A 20,149-nucleotide genomic window follows, 5' to 3' on the forward strand; every position below is an offset into this window, starting at 1 on the left:
CAACCATTTAAAGACCAACTATTTAAAGAGCAAATTTTCGCTCTAATTTTTTTTATTATAGCCTAAAGGTAGTCAATTATAGACATGTTTTCTACCGTGATATATCTTCTAATTTCAAACAATTGGACAAAAGTGTAGGCCTATTCTTTTTTATTAGTTGTGATTCGTTATGATTGTTAATGCTATTATTGCTGTGGCTGTTTTTATAATTTATATTGTTATTATCATATTAACGCATTTGTGAGCTTTGAAAAAAATAATTAGTACTACATCAATAAATATATATATGTATATATATATATATATATAAACGCGATTCCTTATCGTCTATGGCACTGCCTATCGCCACCCTGTAGGAGGCGACATTGTGATTTGAGTTTTTATATATATACTATATGTGTCGATAGTTTAGTGTTCTATACTATGCAGTGTTCAATAGGGTATTAAGAGTTGTGAAGTGTCGATAGAGTTAGGGATCTATTTGTATTCCATTGTGTCAAGAGTTATATAGTCTATCATTCTGTAACACTGTACTAGTCACGTATGGTGTTTAGTGTTCTATAGCATTATATAGTGTCCATAGTGGCCTGTATTGTTCTATAGGTTCTTCTGTTACTGTATGGTTTGTATGGTGTTTAGTGTTCTATAGTGTTATGCTAGTGTTTTAACACATACTAATGAATTGTCCTGTGTTTCTCCCTGTTTTATATAGCAACTTTTTCTATTGTATATATTTTGTCATTTGTACTGTAACATCAACCTGCCTAATGGACTAGAGATGGAAATTAGCCCCTGGGTCACAATATGACACATTTACGTGTACTGCTGTACATGTTCAATCAATGTGCATTGTTCTGAAATAAAAAAATTAAAAAATACTGTCTTAAGTGTTCTATAGAGATATATATATGTAGCAAGGTCCTTGCTACATATATATCTAGTTGGCTGCCCCACTCCACCAAGGTGACTTCTATTGGGCTCCTCCAGACCAAAGGACGCAGGGAGGTGGTGTTGGAATACTGGTTTATTGTAAAGGATTGTTGAAAATTATTTTGTCCCAAATAAAGCCAAGACGCAATGTTCAATTCTTTATTTGTGGGCTCACTCAGGATACCCCAACAACCAGCCCCGTTCTGATACATGGTTGACTCTCTGACCCTTACTCTTTACTGTGTTTAAAACAAAACACATGACAAGGGCATTCCATTGGTTGATCATTATTTGTTATTTGTATCGTTATTTCATCAATCACAAACTGCCTACTCTCTCTTGATCAAGTTGATCAACGGGCAGGATGTTATACCTGTGAGAATGGCACACAGACCTTTTGGTATGTGGATCTATTGTTTTACTGATACATGAAAGGCCAAATTAATGCTAATCATAACCCCTCAAAAGCTCCCCCAAAAATGACATATTGCTTCAACACATTCAGTCCGACAGTTCCCAATAAAACAAAACATATCTTCCTAATGCAAGGCACAGTAGTGTATAGTATTTCTTCAGTTTGTGTGTGAGAGTGAGTGTGTGTTTATCCTTTTCATAGCGGGAACGTAAGAAGCGAATAAGCTTCCGGTCACAGTGGAGCTTGCTGAGGTCCCTCATAGCTTCAGGGAGGTCAACGCTGAAGACCTGTAAGAGCACATTCAATAAACCAGACATCAGCCAATCACAGGATCACGATGCCCCTCCTATACTATAAAGAACATGTAGAATAGAATGAAACAGGATCAAACTAATGCACATGCGTTTAATAATTTAGTAATGTTGGGGAATATCTTGGGGACAGACAAACACGCCTCAGGGTTATTGCACACCTTGTTCGGGTTACTTCACATGAGTAGGGTCCCAGCTCACATGTCTCCCATCATGCAACTTGCCCAGTGCTGCCATGTCCCCTTCCTCCAGATGGAAGCCCATCACCTGCCATGGCAACCAGGAGGAGAATGGCAGCAGTCAAATCTCGTAACCTTTATGCCTCTCCTTTACTTAACCTTTGTGGAAAACATCATCGGGTCAAGGAGAGATGAAAATGTGCTTCCTTTCGAACATAGGAAAAGACCGCACTGTTAAAAATTAATTCGACTCCACTTTTCCTAACCGACGTCATTGCGTGACGGCGGGTATTGCTGACCTCTAGCGTCTCTAGCGTGAAACTACCGTTTTCCGAAGATGGGACTACAACAAGCGCTCTTTCGATCCATGCGTTCTTGTCGCATTGATTTCAATCACGTTATCGCCAACAGTGAGAATCACTTATGTCGAATATTTTAGGCTATTAGAGGCTAAACTTATGTTGATGTTGAAATAACTGCCCCCAGTAGTCTTTCTTAAATGTGAAGTTGGCATTATATTTTCTTATGGTGTATATTATGTGCTTACTAACCAGCAATAAATGAATTCAATTCGATTCAAATAATTATGGTAGTAAGCATAAGCATTTTTAGAATTTGCACCACCTTTCCTCCAAGTACTTCCGGGTGATCTAATTTCCTATGCAAAAAAGAGAATCTGTAGAGGCCCTGGGTGAGAATATTAGAGACTATTAGGTCATGAGGTGACTGCCAAACCCCCGCTAGCCCGTCACAGCTCCCTCGTAACTTTTAAAGGAGGCTGTGTGTGTAGCTACATGCAAAGCTTTGCTTGTGTTGTCAACCTACTTGGCAGTTCTCTTCTATCCTCTCCTTTTTGGTAGATTTGGGTATTGTGACGACTCCACTCTGAAAGGAAATTAAACATCACATTTACCACAAATGAAGTGGGAATACTTTACTTTACGTTGTATGTTTCTGAAGCCTACCTGTATGCTCCAGCGGATGCAGACCTGAGCAGGCGTGCGTCCGTACTTCTCTGCCAGTTTGAGGACGGTCGGGTCCCCCAGAGCTTGACCCTTGGCCAGGGGGCAGTACCCCTGAAACACGATGCCCTCCTCACCGCAGTACTCCACCAGCTGCCTGGGCTGCTGGTACACATGGTACTCCACCTGGTAGGATGCACGCGCACGCGCACACACACACACACACACACACACGTTAAGAACAGCTTTAAGAAATTAAGAAAATGCAGTCAAACCTGTTCTTAACGTGTGTGTGTGTGTGCGCACACACACGCACGCACGCACACACACACACACACACACACACACACACACACACACACACACACACACACACACACACACACACACACACACACACACACACACACACACACACACACACACACGCACACACGCACACACGTTAAGAACAGCTTTGACTGCATTTTCTTTTACATCACCTGTGTATTGGCAATCATCTACAGCATCTGCTGTAAGCTTAGGTTGGGTTACTCATCTTTTTTCTCTAGTAATTACTGAGCGTATCATAGAACAGACAGCGGCCCTGTCTAGTACGCTTTTGATATATTTATTTATTTGATATTTGATATACAAGACTGTATATATGATTATATTCGGTGGAATGCTTACTTGATTAACATGTGGTACCATACTACAGTCCTCCTTGAGCTGTTTCAGGTGGGGGACCAAAAAGTTGCTGACTCCAATAGCACGGCACACCCCTACAGAGAGAACGGTTGGTGTTAAGTGCCTCACGTGACCTGGTTCATCTTTAGTTCCATCCGATATTGCAGACCTGTACTTGAACACGCATGAAACAAGGTGAACCGACATTGTTGTTCTGTTGGGACTTTTACGTGAAGCTTACCTTCGTCGTAAAGCTCCTGAAGGGCTCTCCAGGTCTCTGCTCGGACCTCCCTGTTGGAGAGGCCATGTTGCTGAGACTCTGGCCATGCTGCTGGCCAATGCATCAGATAGAGGTCTGGGGAGAGGAGAGAGAACCAGAGTTTAGAATGGATGGATGTAGCGAGGGAACAAAGCGCGTAATGAAAGACAGGAAACAGAATGGTGAAGAATGAAATGATGAGTAAAGTAATGTAAGGGAATACAAGTTTTTTTTTTTTTTTTGTTACTATTACCTGTAAGACATTTAGCAGACAATTATGTCGAAAGATATTTATAGAACATAACTAACGAGCAGGTTTTCTATCATTCTATAGAATGTCTACAGTTCAAGTCTCAGACGGCATTCCATACACATACCAGCATTTAGGCCTACATATCAGGTATAGATAGATATTGACAAACATTATTTAAATCACAAAACAATCACTAGTATGGGAGAATTTAGGGTTCCGTTAAAATACTGTATCCAACTCCGTGACCACGCAGACGCTTTGACGGACAGTTTCTCTCCAGATATTGAAAATAAAATAAAGTGATACCTCAGTTATTACATGATTTGGCTCAGTTATTACATTTTCAAAGGATTTTTTGCAAAAAGTTATAACGTTATTGACTCAACAACTTTATTACATTATTGTCAAGTTATTACGTTATTGGCCGTTATTACGTTCTTGGTTGCTACAATCCTTCTAACAGTAGGCTATCGTAAAATTATCCCACACTACCATCAAATAAAAAAAGTGAAGCTTTTATTTTAAATGAATGAATGAATTCATACCAAAATAGTCCACACCCATCCGAGAGCAGGAGTCAAGACAAGCCTGCTTGGCCGCCTTGCACCCATAGTCTCCCGGCCAGAGTTTGTTGGTGATCCACAGCTCGCTCCTGGGGACCCCACTCTCTCTGATGGCTGTGCCCAGTAGTTCCTCACAGCCGTACCGCTTTGCGGTGTCAATATGCCGCATGCCGCACTTTGTGAGCCCATGTAGAATCGCCTCATGGCTGTATCCTCCCCTATGTGAAGTTCCTTGAGAGATAAAGTCCAGTCGGTTAGTCAACAGTAGGGATCAGGGTATTTTTACAGTGTGGTCAAACGTTGGAGGCCATCAAGGAGCAGGTCGACCATCCATCGTGCACAACACCTACGTTGCAAAAGGAGATTACAATAAGAGCCAAATACAATTTACCTATCCCAAGTATTGGTATCTGTCGCCCATTTGACAGCGGCACCTTAGTAACTACCGACGATGCCATGTTTTGGGAATAAAACGAACTAAATATAAAACTAAATAAAAAATAACTTCAACTATAACTTTAGCTAAACATAATCAGAACACTGAAGTATTCATATAACTGTACATGCTGTACATGTTATGCTGGTTTATTTAAAACACAAACACTACTCCCGTAGTCGTCTACCTAATGCAAAACGTGGGTGAGAATCAAAGGTTGCGTCCAAGGCATGTGGAACGCAGCAAACTCAACCTCTGCAGTGAGCTTCCGGTTACGCCCACTAGGGGAGGAGGTACTACACGTCTCAGTCGGACACCGTCAGAAGGTTTACTGTTTGCGACTAATAAGTAACACGTGGGTGAGACCCGCAGCGAGTAGCCTGGTTGGTTAACATGATGAATCATTAACAATTCGTGTCTATTACACATCAAAGTAAGTGTTTTAATGACGCGGGTACCATGACTCCTTCCCGCAAGCTGTGAGCTGGTTAGCCAATTGCAGGGCTGCTCTTCCATCCGCTCTCTGGTGCCTGTCAACAAACACTGGAATTTCTCTCTTTATATATAATGCCAAATCAACAGTGACGACAAAATGAGGTAAATGTATTAAAAGTTGCATGCATGGGTATACTTGTCTGTGATTGTCTATATGTCTTCCAGTAACCCATGTGTAAGGGTTATTGCTCGGACTCCTGTACATACGAGTGCTCTCTCCCATCATCATCACGCAGGGTCCCCCGTGCCTGCATCAACCTCCGGAGGATTCACCTGGTTTGGCCTCTCCTGCTGCTGCTCCTGGTCGGCGCAGCTCTCACCGCCCTGCTGCCGCCAGCCGAGGAGCAGAGCCGCGCCAGTGACGTCCTTGGGGTCTTACGAAGAACAGCAGTCGTCAACAACAAACCCTTACACGACAATCATGTCTACAGTACAGAAGAGACGGAGGAGAAATTTACTATTGTCATTCAGACCTATAACCGCACAGACGTTCTGCTTAAATTGCTTAACCATTACCAGGCAATGCCTCATCTCCAGAAAATAATCATAGTCTGGAATAATGTTGGCGAGCAGACGCCCCAAAAGCTTTGGAACTCCCTGGGACCACATCCTGTGGAGGTGATCTTCAAGGAGCAGAGTACCAACCGAATGCGAAACCGACTTCAAGCGTTTCCTGAGATCGATACAGATGGTAAGTGCATATACGTTTTGAGTATATTGTTTGGAAGCTTGTGTAAATGCCTCTGCGAGAGTCGTGTTTTGTTGTTCGTTCTCCCTTGTTGACCTACTCTCATCTTTGCCGACATTTTAGCAGTGTTGATGCTGGATGATGACACCCTGGTCAGTGTCCCGGACGTCAGTTTTGCATTTTCTGTCTGGAAGGTAATTCCCGTACAATACTTCAAACATAATTGTTAATGTGCGTGTCATTGGAACCAATGTATTATTATTAAGTATGTTGGTTTGATGGCCATGTGTCTTATGTGCTCCACAGCAATTCCCCGATCAAATAGTTGGGTTTGTTCCCCGGAAACACGTGGTCACAGCAGGAGGAACATTTAGCTATGGTAGCTTTGAGCTGCAAGATCCCGAGATTGGTGGAGGGGACCGGTAGGGCATCATTTTAGTCCCATCATCTCGGAATATATATATATATATAGACATACTGTAATAAGGCCGTCTGATACTACCAACAGGGTTTGATCACATTTGTATATATGGTTCAGTGTTACCACTGTATTAAGTAGTCATGATAACGAGCCTTCTATGCACCTTTCTCACTATCCGTTCAACGCCAGGTACTCCATGGTGCTGATCGGCGCGGCCTTCTTCCACCACCGCTACCTGCAGCTCTTCCAGGAGCAGCCTCAGGCAGTGCACCAGCTGGTGGACGAAACGCAGAACTGCGACGACATCGCCATGAACTTCGCCGTCTCCCTCTATTTGGCTCTACAACAGCCGAGGTCGCTCGGGGGCACGCCGAGGTCAAAGGGCGGCGTGGCGGCCGGCCGGCCGGCGGGGGTGTTTGTCAGACCCGTGGACCTGCGTAACCTGGAGAAGGAGGCGGGCAGCGGGTACCTGGGGATGTGGCATCGGCCGGAGCACCTGCTCCAGAGGTCCTACTGTCTGAACAGGCTGGCGCAGATCTACGGCTCCATGCCCCTCTGCTTCTCCAACCTCATGCTCTGCCAGTTTGGATTCCCCAGCTACGCCAACCACAAGAATAAAGGCTGACCTGGGGGATGCTGTCAGTGGTGTGGTGATGGCAAGCCGCTGGGGCCTTCAGGGAAAGGAGGGCCTGAGGAGCACTCTGCTATGTTAAGGGGGCTTGGCTCTCAGGGTCAGAGTGGGGGTTTCTGGTTTCAAGACTCGAGCTTTGGGGCTTTTATTTGTGTTTGCAACACAGGATACGGATAAGGAATGCAGGACACAATCAGAGATTATTTTTGCGACATTTATTTTGCTAATTTCTCATTGGTTAATTAAGAAATGTCGAGAGCTGATTACAAGGATACCTCATTGAAGATGCTAGTAGTGTTAGATAGTGGTGATAAAATGTGATGTTTCATCCATTGACATCATCTGGGACAAATTAAGAATTATAAACACTGCCTGTTCATATTCTTGAAATATATTACTGAAAATGTGTGTTTCTCAGTCAAAAGAAACACATCTGTAAGATGGAAATTATTAATTATGTGTTGATCTGTTATTGGCCTCAGTGGAAATACAGGAGTAACGAGAAGCAATTTTCAAAGATGGACGCATATGAACCTCTTCGGTCTAAGCGGGTCATTAGTGTATAAACATACATGTTTTTCATCTCAGGTTTTACAAATTCAGCTTTGACAATTTCTCCACAAATAGTTTGTTGCCTGTTTTGCCTTTCTTCCAAGAAGTTATGACTATCTGTTTAGTTTTTGGTAGAATTATTCATAGAATGCATGACTTTTCTATTAGGTACATTTTTTATACTTGAATCCATTTCAACAAGCATTTTTTGTTAGTCTCAATATTATTAAGATTCATCTTGAATTAACTGGTCTAAGAAAATACCTGCCATATTTATAAATGTATGATGCAATGTAATTAACACATATGCTTCAACGGTTATTGGTCCTGTAAGGCAATGTTAGCTCATAAACCTGTCAATTTGTTAACTTTTAAGAAGTTTAATAAGTTGTAAACTGACACACATTACATGGATTACATGATTTTGACTAATGCATGTAAATGTATACCTCATTTTATGCTGGATGTTATTAAACCCTAAACTAAAGTTATTGAAATTCCTTGAAGGGAAAAGAATGTGTAATACACTAAGCACAATAAAAAGGATTTCTAAATTGGAAGATAAATAACTCAACATGTTCCAAATGAGCTGGTAATATTTGGTTCATGCCATAAAAACAACATACGATAAGTTTAAATCCAATACTAATGTGACTAACACTCAGATAAGGACTGAGAAGAGAGATGGTTTGCATAGGGACAGGATAAAAAGCCGGATGAGTACCATTTCGGTGCAAATCTTACATGAAATTGTTAGATAGTATACAGTAAGAAAACATGTAGCCAGTATTGCATCCAGTTCTCATCACTTTTTTATTTAATCAGCTTCTATTTGTTTGCATTGTCTCCTCCTGCAAAACATATGTAGGCTTTAATAGTTGATCATCATAATCATCAGGTCCCGTCATGACAACCTCTTGCATGGTTTCCCACAGTGGGAATGATGATGGTTCTAAAAGCCTGCAATGAACACAAACTTTTCAGACTAAATCACGCTCTCACCAGTTCAGGTTTCAAGTTCAGGTTTTAGTTTTGATAACCTGCTTCTTGGAGCTGGTCCCTGGTCTTATTCTGCACCAATAACAGCAATCAAACCTTGTTGACCATCACCAGTTATCCCAACTGTCCCATCAGCCTCTTGTCCAATCAGAGCTCTTCTGTTACCAGTGCAACAACCTCAGTCATGAAACCAATACAACCGTGTAAACACGACACGTTCAGTTCACTGGCCGTCTCATAAGTGTGAGTGGGGTGACCCCACCACCCGAGGGTGCTGGGCTGTGTGAGGGCCTCACAGAGACCCTGGTCCGCTGCCTGGCCGCCGCCCACCGTTACCAGGGGAACGGATCTTATGCCAAAGCTTCACAAGGGGCTCCCTGTTCCTCCAGATCACTTTGTGGCCATATGCTACGTACCATCTGCATCAGAAGCCATCAGAAATACAGGGGATTACAAAAAGATATACTTCAGGGAATTATTACAGAAAAAAAAGGTTAACTTAACTAGCACGTAAACCTTTGGACTAAAAGAAGGAACACCCATAAGGGAATTTGACTCGACTTTCAGTTTTTCTATGATTCATATTTCGACTTATAAGCCTGTTTCCATATCCAATAAGAACATCATTGTTATCAATACGTAACTAATATGTATTGTATTCCAATAATATTTGCTACCTAGGCATGACACTTACACTCCGAAAAGAGCCCCTCCGAGGTGAGCTGCGTGATCCAAATACCGCCAGCCCATAACAAGTCCCGCTGTGTCTATGGCGATGAGGGCTTTCAAGGCCTGGGGACAGAAAAACAAAGTCAGGACGACAGGCCAGAGCAGCAGAGCACTGAGCAATATAAACGTCAACAAGTTTCAAGTAGTCATGTCGTTTACTGATTCAATCGGCTACTTTAAATGCAAACGCACACACTTGCACTCAATTTGAAGGTTATTTACACTTTAAATCCTGACACATGTCAACATACATACACACTCTGAAGCAGTCCCCCCTTGGTGTATGTCACCTTACATTCCCTGCTGTAAACGTGACCATGGGAAGGAGAATGATGCCGAGCTTTGCCTCTGGCACCTTGGCGCAGACCGCCGCAAGCACGGTCATCACCGCGCCGGACTGGAGATCGAACAACAAGAGGACATCAGAGTATTTTAGGAGGATAACTTTATCGGTATTGTTTTCTATTTCCTTTTCTAACCTATCATACAATGAGGTTGGTTGGGTCACACCGCTAGTGCACTTACCATGTAGGCTTTACACACCTTGAAGCGACCCCAGGTTCGATTCTGACCCGCGGTGCTATACTACACGTCTTTCTCTCTCTCTCTCTTTCAGAGCAATATATGAAAAAGTATATAAATAAAAAAGAAGGAGACGTATGATGAGGTCATCAAGGATGGCTTACCGCTCCTAAGGAGGGATACAGCCGACCAGTGGCTGTCTTACAGCAGTAGCTGACCATGTTGGACATCGCACCTGCAACAAGACAAAAATAAACAGGTGTGTGAGCTGGGGCCGGCAGGGAGCATCCAAACATTTACACAGCAATCACCAACATGTAAGAAATACTACCATGTCTGTCGATTCCAAACCACCTCCTGTAATCACATTTAAATGGATCATGAATGACCGACTACTTTAAAACAAATATAGTCTTTCATGTTTTTTTGTTTTTGATAAATTGTCAAGTAATTTCTTCTCCTTTCTCTTCTCTTTCTCCTAGGGGAGTTCAGGCAATTAAAAACTATAAAAGTTTAACTTTGCCAAAACATTTTTAATTGTATTATTTAATTAAAGTGATGCAACTGAACCCAACCAGTGAGCCAATATGCACTTTCAAAATAAAAGTCTCCCCAAAAGCAAACTGCTCTGACACAGAAAGCCTTTATCACCCACACAACCACTCTGTTCGTATATATGTATGATAATAACACGTTTGTATGATATCATCTACATTCGCTTCCTAGCAGGGGAGAATTCGTACCAGCGGAGAGGTAGACGGCGAGGAACTGCTCCCTGCCCAGAAGGGAGACGATGCTGGTGGAGAAGGTCCACAGCACGTACATGTTGGCCACCATGTGGAAGACGGAGTAGTGGCTGAAGGAGGAGAGGACCATGGGAAGGCACCGCGTCTCTGGTGTCAGAGGATGGAACAGAACATCAACAAACAGCAACAATGGGCATACATGTGCTATTCTGTTATTATTCACTATTGATTCACTATTCACTGTTATTATTCACTATTGATTCACTATTAATTTACTGCTTTGGACCTAACGTATTGCCATACACTGGGGTAATTTAAACACACTGTAAACCAATGCTTCCTACCACAAGCCTTATATTTCCATCACCAAGTCTGTTCCAAGTGTGTCCTGGCTCTTGATCTTTGGTATTCCATGCAACCATTTTATACGGTGCACTACGTTTCTTGAGGAACTGAACAGAGATCCAACTCACTGGCGGCTGGGTTGGATGTGAAGTATTTGATCATTGTTCTTTGCAAATATGGGATTCTCCAGCAGCACAGCACCAGGGCATTGACCGCTATAATACCTGGAGAGAGCAAGAAGGACAACCACTGAAGACCCTAACCAATGCAGTGTTCACATTTAAACAATACATTCCAATATACACTATTATCATAAATTAATACTATTTTCATAAATTATTGTATTTTATGATACTGTGTTGTTTTTTTCGTGAAATCTAAAGTAACTAGTCTGAATAACCGTTTTAGAAGCCAACGGTTTTCTTTCATTCATCTTTCATGGATGCATTTCCATACCTTTTCATAACATTTTCTAGACTTGAGGCCAGAAGTGCGGTCATAAATGTTGCATAACACACAACCGAGTCCCAGACGGTGTGTATTGTGTGTTTAGCGTGGCGTACCGGCAGTGGTCCTCTGTCCCTCGGAAAAGCTGCTCCACAAGTCGTCCGCCGAAGACAGCAGAAGGATCAGCTGCTTCTGGACACCGCTCAGCTGGTTCCACCAGTTGTGCCAGTAGGTCATGTCTTCTGAACCCTGGAACACACGATTTGACCCAATAACTAAATAAAACATAATAATTAAATTTGGTTTCAAAGTTTTGCTTGAAGTGCTGCAGACTCACCTTCGATTCTTTATTTGCTTTCGCCTCTTCCCTGCCTGTGTCGAATCTCGACTTCAGGGACTCGTACTGCAATATGGCTGCCACACCAAAGGAACAGCCTGTAAACTGGCATGGAGTCAGACCACAACAACAACAAAACCTTTCCATTGTACAACAGGCATTGTCACCATATTTGGTTTGAAACTGGGACTGGACACAGAACACAGCACTGCACAGGTTAATAATACAATTTGATGGAATTGGAAGAATACAAGAGTGTGACCTACCCCTATAGTGAAAACAAACGGTTTAAAAAGCGTTGGTCGGGCCCTAGGAGGATGTGCTGCTGGTGGTTTCGGAGGAGATTTAACATTGACTGGCTCTCCTGCTTTGGAGGAGGCAAGCTCTGTCTCTTGGGAAACATTCCCTTTGTTTGTATCTGTTCTTTTGGCTTCCCGACGGAATGCACATCTTTGCTGGTTGTGTGGGTTGAGTCTAGAGAACCAAGGTAGAAAAGGTGCATTTGTTAATTGGTGCAAACAAGACAAACAAGAGATGATCGATCGGACACTTCACCAGCGGATGGGCAGGCCCACTTTTGACAACCTCAACATCCATCTCTTTATTGGAAACAATCAATTACCTCAGGACACACTAAACACTAAAAGTACACAGTAAAGTACATGATGTAACATACATTTAAAAAAAACATGATACAAGTGCTTTCAATGATAGTAGTAGATTTCGTCATTTTTAGGCATATGCGTAGCAGTTATGTATGTTGCTTCAATAAATCGCGGAGATCATTAAACAACCAATTAATTGGTAAGGAACTGTAATTGATTATTTGCAGTTACTTAAACATACATCGTAATAAGCTAACGTTATGTCACACTGAAAATGAGCAAGTATAAATTAGCAGGCAAATACAATTGAATCGCTGTCTGTGTCAGCCCACACAATGTTTCAAGAGTTATAGATTATTTTACTTACCTGCAATCTCGAGGGGATGCCTTCGCAGATCTGATAAACCCAGTTTTGGTCAACTGCATAACACATCCTCGCCACGCCATATTTACAATGACCCCTGCAGTCGGTCCGAAGCCCCGCCCACAACAGCGCGTCAAAGAAACACGTGACCTGGCTCAAGACAGCCCCCTTTTAGTCTAGCTTTGCGCGTCACGCTACAATATCTTTAAGTTGAATATGAAAGTGCTTTGCTGACCTCTAGTGGCGTATAAGTTAATAGACCCGAAAAATGAATGTAGCTTGACGAGGCTGCTTGTAGACCAACTGTAAAGTTTCAAACATAGAAAATAGGTAGGCTATTCAATTACTCTTTAGTCATTTTATTAAAATCTGAATTTGAGGATATTTGGTGTCTGTGGGTGTGGGTTATCTTGCATGTACGCGTGTGTTTGTTTGGGGAACTTTAGCTAATCTGTAATAATGTAGGTATCGTTGTTTTTTTTTTGTTGCCACCTGGACAAGTTCCAGTGAGATCCCAAGTTGGTCAGTGCTCCAGAAATGGGGGAAGAAGGTTGAATTTAAATTTAGGCAGCTGCACTGCAGTATCTGCAGTGGATCTGCTCCCCTCCAGTTTACCTATTATAATCGGGAAGAAAAACAAACAAACCTATTCATAATGTTGTGGATATTGTGGAACAAGTCACAACTCCAGGTACACAAATGAAAAGAAACATCATGAATAAACAACCATAACAACAATGACAATGTTGCTAAATACAAATGCACAGGAGAGTGATATAGGAGGCCGAGAGAGAGGGAGAGAAAGAGAGGGGGAGAGAGAGGGGGGAGAGAGGGAGAGAGAGAGAGAGAGAGAGAGAGAAAGAGAGAGAGAGAGAGGGAGAGAGAAAGAGAGAGAGAGGGGGGGGGGGGGAGGAGAACAAAATGCTTCTGCTGGTGTGTGTGTGTGTGTGTGTGTGTGAACTCCAAGGACACATTGCCAAGTAAGATGTTGTAAGCAGCTGTGTGTGTGTGTGTGTGTGTGTGTGTGTGTGTGTGTGTGGTCAGGAGGATGGTGGGACGGGGTAAGGACACAAAGGGAAACAGAATAGGGAAGCAGAGGAGAAACAAAAGGGACAGGGTGAAACTCTGGGTGAAAGCAGAAAGAGAGATGGTTGGATAGTGGAGGAGATAAGGGAAGAAAGAAGAACGGCAATCATTAATGTATGAGTGTCCCCAGGAGTCAGTTTAGCTGAGAGCTGTCGGTGGCGTGACGACTGTTAACAGTAAACAAACACTACGCAACACACATGTTAGGACCCATGGGCACATGGCTGTACACGCATACACTTAGGCAAGCATGCAGACACACGCACATGCACCCATGCAAACACACTCACACACAAGCATGCACACCAGACAAGCAAGCGCACAGACCACACACACACACACACACACACACACACACACGCACGCACACACGCACGCACACACACACACACGCAAGCACACACACACACACGCACACACGCACACACACACACACACACACACACACACACACACACACACACACATTAAAATAGTCTCGAACACATGCTACAAAATAACAGCAGTTTGTTTGAATCTAAATGTAATATAAACAGTATATTGCATCAAAGTAAAACATAATTTGTCAATTCAAAGTTCCAGCAAAACAATCAGTATATATTCATATTGGATTACATTGCAGGGCATGTATCTACAATGATTTTATATTTGGGAAATATAAACTGAAATATTTTGAATTATGAATCGAATTCGTAATTATCTTAAACGATTATGATTCAACATAGTTCTCATTTAATGATCACCCTTGCATGACAGTGAAGTCTGCAGAGGGCGCTCGGTTGCCCTCGAATCGTTACACAGCTTTTTTTTTTCCCGCTTCCCCAACGTAGGTGTCCGCTTTCAGGTCCTCTCATTGATCCATAGGCTCACAGACGCCAAGAGGTATTGTGCTCTAGGCATCCACCTGCCACGGCACTGCCACGCGTTAAATAGATAAAAGTGCCACCATGTTTTAACTCTCGAACAACTGCGATACCAATCGGTCATTGCGCGCCCACCCCCCCGCCTTTATGCAGTTTGAAACGGCAACGTTGCTGGGAAGGAAACCTAGGATGTTTCCCTGGATGCTCAAGCTATGGGGGACGTGCGATGACTTTTAACAGTTCATCTGACTTTATCCACGGTGACATGTGCCCGGTAGAGATGTGATTTGGCCTTGATGTGTCAGCCCACAGAGCCCGGAAACATCTTATACCTGCGAGCCATTCTTTTTATACCATCGCTTGAAACTCAAGCCGAAATCATACAGTACCGTCTGAATGCTGACGGAGCGCTTTCCGGACACATTGATCCATTTCCAGTGAACTAATGCCTCACTGGGAATTGTAGTCTTTTGCCTTGTTCCTATTTGTATGCTTGACTATGGATTTCATTTTTGAGACAAATACAATTTATCGACGTGTGAACACAAGTGGTCTGCAAGGACAAGTGCCCCCCCCGGGCTGATTAACTATATTTACTAAAGTTACCATAAACTGTCAAACATAGACTGATAGAAACACAGATAGATAGATCAATGGTAAGTTTGAACCAATGTAGACCATAAAGCAACATAACTATAACTGTATACAGCAGATAGCTCCATTTATTGCTGAGTTATGGGAATTTAAGAAACCCAACACCAGAAATCCTCTGAAGAACCCAATACATTTAAAAATAATTTCTCGTCTTCTGCACAGATTGTCTATCAATTTAGTATTGTAGCGCACCAGGAAACAGCCATAACAGAGAGTCAAATGTCTAGGACATAAGTATTGATCAGGGAAACAGTATGCCTCTCAGCAGAACATCTTCCTCCTCTAATGAAGAGGCATTACTGTCAGACGGTGTCAGCAGTTATCTAGGGACACATCTCGACGGACAGTAGATCTCAGCCGGCCAGCCCCTTGAGACACGTTACATTGAAGTGGACAAAAAAAAACACGATTGGCCTGCGTTATAGGCCTATGCATTATATACGGTATTCAAACATTTATGGCTTTGTGTTTGCCATGAATACGTTTTATGCAGGCGTTGGTGGACTGCAGGCGTTTGATTTAAAAATGACCACATCACAATACAAATCAATCATTGCACCGTTAATCAGCCTTCGAAAGTGTAGAAAAAAACCCAAGCTACAGCGTTGATTTCCCAAGTGTTCAGCTTCAGCCCTGGACAAAAACTTGCAGCATACGTCTATTGTTGGCGCTCGGACAAGCAACTGCAATTCAGCGAAGTGATGTTTCAGCACCAACGCTGAAGAACAGCTCCTGACAGCAGCATTACAAAGTGAGCCTACCCTGTACAGAACACGAGGCGTGACCCTTTCAGCTAACCCTGCAACTGCAAACGAACCCGGGCACATGTTCCCACCACGCGCACGGCGCGTGCTCATGACAAATCACGCGCGCTCACAAACAGACGCGCACTCTTGTTCCAGACTCTTGTTCCAGACTACAATGGTTCCACCCCTTGTACCCAAAACCCCCAACCCACCAACCCACTACACCCCCTCCCCCCTTTTTTTATACCCGGGTGTCAGGAGTGCACAAGCATCACTCACAAATGCCGGTAAACTCCACCACCGAGACACCACCAGCCACGAGGTCCCTGTAGAGGTCTCTGACGGAGCAGTATCGCTCGCACGCGTTCAATAGGATCCTGAACACGGATCCATTCTCCTCGCATTGATTACTTTAAACGGCATCTAGAGTTCGCCCTGTAAACACTCCGCCGCCCGTCCCGAAGGCATAAAGCGAGGCGCCCCCGATTCACGCGCAGTCCCCGTCCGGCGGCACTATCTTCAGCTTCTTGCACCGACCTGGTTCGCAAGGGGACATGGGTGATAAAAAAGGAGGTAAGAAGAAACTTTCTTGTTGTGTTTGTTGTTGTTGTTGTTGTTGTTGTTGCCACCTATCGTCATGAGGACAGTCATGTGTGCACTATGCTGTAGGCTACACGTTGCAGTGTTCGCCCGGTGTGAAGGTCCCGGGCTGCGGTAAAGAATTAACCCAAATGATCCCTTTCCCCTCTTATTCTGGCTACTTTCACCGTGGCAAAGTATTGAATACAGTGAGGTGGCGTGAGAATGAGTATGTGCTTCACGGATACACGTAGTCTATGTATAGCATTGGACTTCAGCACGGGCTGTATTGATCCATTCATAGCTTTATATGCCAGTTCATGACCGTCTATTCCGCACTCGGTGTAGCTAACGTTATAGATGCGTTTACGTCAGTTGTATATTACGCAGTAGCCTATAACAGCCCTTCTTAAAAAGGCAGCGACGAGTTTAAATAATTTTAACAATGTCCTTGGAATACTACTTATATAAAACACGTATAAAACACGTATAAACCGGCGTCCTCTGACTCAGAACAAAGTGCCGTCTCTCCACTTCCCGTCGCGAGACCAACATGCTGCTGTTCCCGCTCTCCGGCGGGTCCACCGGCACGCGCGCACACAGGGTTAAGAAAGACTCAACTTACTCAATACCTTGTAACGAAAGGTTATATCCAAACAATAATTGTATGATATATCAATTCAATATTAGTTGCCGAATTGAGAGTTTAAATTAACTTTGCATGAAGTAGGGTTAGGGTTAGGGTTAGCTAACCCTAGTTTTTAACCCTAACCCTATCCCTAGTTTTTAGTGATCAGGCTACCATAGTTCAGTCCCGCTAAGTTCAACTGAATAGTTTCCTTGACATGTGCGCCTGTATTCCTTCTTTTAAAACGTGTATTTAATACTTCAGGAGGCAATTTCATGATTCCATTGTTGAATGTGAAATATGACTTGATGGGAAGTGGGAGTGTTTATCGTCCTCAGAAAGGTCTCTGCATAGCTTCTTATTTCAGTCAAGGACAACAATGCACTTGTTTCTCCCAATGTAGCGTTCAGATGCAGTAGTGATCAAATATTAGTGAGGGTCCAAACTAATTATTCATCAATGTATAGATGTGTAGGTTGGTCTTGTCAACAACATTGACTTTGACAGAAGATATGTTAAAAAATATATCTTTTCCACTTTTTAAATTGATCAATGCTTCAGATCTGGTGTTGCAACTCTCACTGTGATAAGGTGAGCGCCCAAAGTTGAAATCAAAATAAAGTTCTGACAGGATTTAAATCCTGAATGTAGTGATTTGCCACAAGCCCCCTCGGCAACCGGTGGATGTAAAGCTTGTTAGGGCAAATGTGTAAAATAAAATAAACTTTGTCATTTTTACAATTGCATAGAAAAGGCCACCACTTACGGTTTGTGAACAGCAGCTCAATGCACTTTCTCTCTCCGTCCTCTTCCTTATGAATCCACTTATCTAGATCTCATTCAATAGCCTCTTAAGGAAGGGTGTTTTCAAAGGCATCATTATCCTGTGTGACATTAGGTGTTCCTGACTGAAGCATATTCTGTGTACTCTCTTTATCCTTAAAGAGACATATTTTCTAGTTTGTCCCCACCCATACCTTGATACACACATACACACACACACACACACACACACACACACACACACACACACACACACACATGCAGACGTGGTTACTTACACACGCAAACACACACATGCACAGACGCACACATGCGTGCACGTGTATTGTATTTGTGGCATTGCAGTTGCAGTATAAGCAATTTTATGTTTATGAGCTTTACTTTCAATATTTGCGAGGTTGAATGCAAAGCCTCAGGGTAATGTAGCAAGCAATGTCGATTTCTGCATATTGCGTTTAGTTCAACTAGTCTCGTCAAAACAATATCTGTAACCGTATCATATTGCTGTGTGGCTGTATCCAGAATTCAACCACATGTTTGCAGACAAGTTATTTTTTCTGGTGGATTCTTGGCTACTTTGGTACATGCAAACATTTACAGTTCGGCAGAGCTTCAATTAGCCAACATGTGCTTTGCTCTGCAGGAAACATGAAGAGCCTTTTTTTCTGGCACTTCAGCACAAGGGTTTCTCTCTTGCAGCTGTTAGCTGTGTGCCATCCAAATGTGAACTGTCCATGTGTATGCAGTGAAGTGATGTGTGAATGATGAAGACACTAAGCCCAATTTAAATGTTTGCCCCTCAAACGTGACGTTATGCCAACATCATCCCATTTTATGAATGGAAAGGATGGATATGAAAGGTAGCTTGATAGCTGCGGGAGGCTCCAGTGGAGTTTGAGTTTGGAGTTATGTATCACGGGCAGCCGTCCTTTCAGGGTTAAGGCATTAAGTTACAAGGTGAATGTTGTACATCGGGCTCCTGTTGACACATGGCGAGGTGAAATGGGAGAGGATGGCTGTGCATGCGTTTGCCCACAATGTCACCACAGACACACCTTAGTCAGCCCAAAGACAAAACCAGCACCGTGACCTAGAGAGCCGTGGCTGACACAAACCTGTCTACCACTAAAACCATACGGAGGCCTCTGTTTTCTTTCCTGTGTGGCAAATAAAAAAAGATGCATTTCGATACCGTAATAACAATATCCAGGATTCTCCATGCCAAGAATTCACTTTTGAGCTATTTGAATATTTTTTGCTGTACAACTGTACTGCAACTGAGATCATTTACATTTAAATTACAAACACAGGTTATAGAACTCTATATATCACAATATCACAATATCATGTGATGTAGGTCTACACTATATTTACCATATGGCACGTCATCAAGTGCATTCCTGTAGCTATGAACATTGAAACTGGTTTGGGCTGTAGTTATGTATATGTTGAAGTGATTATGACACTGTGCTTGTTAATATTATTGCCACGGATATTTCAGATGCATGAACATTGTAATGTAGAACCAATGTGTGTGGCTAAGTGTGTGCACATATGTCCCGTTCCCATTCAGAAACCGCATCCAAGCGGGATGCGGTTTCTGAATGGGAACATCAGTCTGAGTCAGAGTTTCCCTTTCTCTCTTCCTCTCACTCCCTGCCTCTCTCCACCTCTGTCTCCTCCCTCGCTCTCTCCCTCTCTCTCTCTCCTCTCTCTTCCTCTCACTCCCTGCCTCTCTCCACCTCTGTCTCCCTCCCTCTCGCTCTCTCCCTCTCTCTCTCTCCTCTCTCTTCCTCTCACTCCCTGCCTCTCTCCACCTCTGTCTCCCTCCCTCTCGCTCTCTCCCTCTCTCTCTCTCCCTCTCTCTTCCTCTCACTCCCTGCCTCTCTCCACCTCTGTCTCCCTCCCTCTCGCTCTCTCCCTCCCTCTCTCTCTCTCCCTCTCTCTCCCTC

The 20,149-nt window shown here is 43.2% G+C and overlaps 3 protein-coding genes and 1 pseudogene across 6 annotated transcripts in view; 2 read left to right on the plus strand and 2 right to left on the minus strand.

Moving 5' to 3' along the window:
• Positions 1 to 1,075: 1,075 nt before the first annotated feature.
• Positions 1,076 to 5,176, minus strand: LOC311360803 (putative oxidoreductase ZK1290.5). Of its 2 annotated transcripts, XM_084480896.1 has the most exons (8): positions 4,933 to 5,176; positions 4,524 to 4,772; positions 3,708 to 3,821; positions 3,470 to 3,561; positions 2,801 to 2,983; positions 2,661 to 2,720; positions 1,818 to 1,923; positions 1,076 to 1,632 (listed from the first exon to the last, which is right to left on the minus strand). In XM_084480896.1, exons 1-7 carry the CDS (start codon positions 4,997 to 4,999, stop codon positions 1,828 to 1,830), a joined length of 861 nt encoding a protein of 286 aa, XP_084337022.1. In that variant the 5' UTR covers positions 5,000 to 5,176; the 3' UTR covers positions 1,076 to 1,632; positions 1,818 to 1,827. The 2 variants fall into 2 exon arrangements, with proteins under 2 accessions (XP_084337022.1, XP_084337023.1); XM_084480897.1 differs by lacking the exon at positions 1,076 to 1,632 and having other exon boundaries at positions 1,822 to 2,041.
• A 133-nt stretch (positions 5,177 to 5,309) lies between these two features.
• Positions 5,310 to 8,067, plus strand: extl2 (exostosin-like glycosyltransferase 2). Of its 2 annotated transcripts, XM_084480901.1 has the most exons (5): positions 5,310 to 5,574; positions 5,709 to 6,163; positions 6,284 to 6,354; positions 6,467 to 6,582; positions 6,771 to 8,067. In XM_084480901.1, the coding sequence occupies exons 1-5, from the start codon at positions 5,570 to 5,572 to the stop codon at positions 7,204 to 7,206; spliced, it is 1,083 nt and encodes a 360-aa protein (XP_084337027.1). In that variant the 5' UTR covers positions 5,310 to 5,569; the 3' UTR covers positions 7,207 to 8,067. The 2 variants fall into 2 exon arrangements, with proteins under 2 accessions (XP_084337027.1, XP_084337026.1); XM_084480900.1 differs by having other exon boundaries at positions 5,310 to 6,163.
• Positions 8,068 to 8,565: 498 nt separating this feature from the next.
• parla (presenilin associated, rhomboid-like a) lies at positions 8,566 to 12,952 on the minus strand. The gene is made up of 10 exons (XM_084481209.1): positions 12,862 to 12,952; positions 12,156 to 12,363; positions 11,890 to 11,994; positions 11,669 to 11,801; positions 11,234 to 11,329; positions 10,758 to 10,907; positions 10,179 to 10,249; positions 9,788 to 9,889; positions 9,458 to 9,555; positions 8,566 to 9,182 (listed from the first exon to the last, which is right to left on the minus strand). Exons 1-10 carry the CDS (start codon positions 12,939 to 12,941, stop codon positions 9,056 to 9,058), a joined length of 1,170 nt encoding a protein of 389 aa, XP_084337335.1. The 5' UTR covers positions 12,942 to 12,952; the 3' UTR covers positions 8,566 to 9,055.
• A 5,014-nt stretch (positions 12,953 to 17,966) lies between these two features.
• LOC311361195 (fibroblast growth factor 12 pseudogene) overlaps positions 17,967 to 20,149 on the plus strand; it is an 8,950-nt pseudogene continuing 6,767 nt past the window's right edge. The window contains exon 1 of the transcript in view: positions 17,967 to 18,005. The product of the transcript in view is annotated as a fibroblast growth factor 12 pseudogene (transcript). The remainder of the gene's footprint in view (positions 18,006 to 20,149) is intronic.

Source organism: Micromesistius poutassou (assembly GCF_964030765.1).
Source record: "Micromesistius poutassou genome assembly, chromosome: 16".
NCBI lineage: Eukaryota > Metazoa > Chordata > Actinopteri > Gadiformes > Gadidae > Micromesistius > Micromesistius poutassou.

Excerpts from the sequence above, each read along its gene's own strand:
- LOC311360803 (XM_084480896.1), bottom strand. The coding sequence starts at position 4,999 with ATGGCATCGTCGGTAGTTACTAAGGTGCCGCTGTCAAATGGGCGACAG. Across the intron at positions 3,562-3,707 it reads TCAGGAGCTTTACGACGAAG|GGGTGTGCCGTGCTATTGGA; the intron begins GTAAGCTTCACG and ends TTCTCTCTGTAG. Across the intron at positions 2,721-2,800 it reads GCATCCGCTGGAGCATACAG|AGTGGAGTCGTCACAATACC; the intron begins GTAGGCTTCAGA and ends ATTTCCTTTCAG.
- extl2 (XM_084480900.1), top strand. The coding sequence starts at position 5,644 with ATGTGTAAGGGTTATTGCTCGGACTCCTGTACATACGAGTGCTCTCTC. Across the intron at positions 6,355-6,466 it reads TTGCATTTTCTGTCTGGAAG|CAATTCCCCGATCAAATAGT; the intron begins GTAATTCCCGTA and ends TGTGCTCCACAG. Across the intron at positions 6,583-6,770 it reads GAGATTGGTGGAGGGGACCG|GTACTCCATGGTGCTGATCG; the intron begins GTAGGGCATCAT and ends GTTCAACGCCAG.
- parla (XM_084481209.1), bottom strand. The coding sequence starts at position 12,941 with ATGGCGTGGCGAGGATGTGTTATGCAGTTGACCAAAACTGGGTTTATC. Across the intron at positions 11,995-12,155 it reads CGTTTGTTTTCACTATAGGG|TTTACAGGCTGTTCCTTTGG; the intron begins GTAGGTCACACT and ends ACTCCATGCCAG. Across the intron at positions 11,802-11,889 it reads AAGCAAATAAAGAATCGAAG|GGTTCAGAAGACATGACCTA; the intron begins GTGAGTCTGCAG and ends CGTGTGTTCCAG.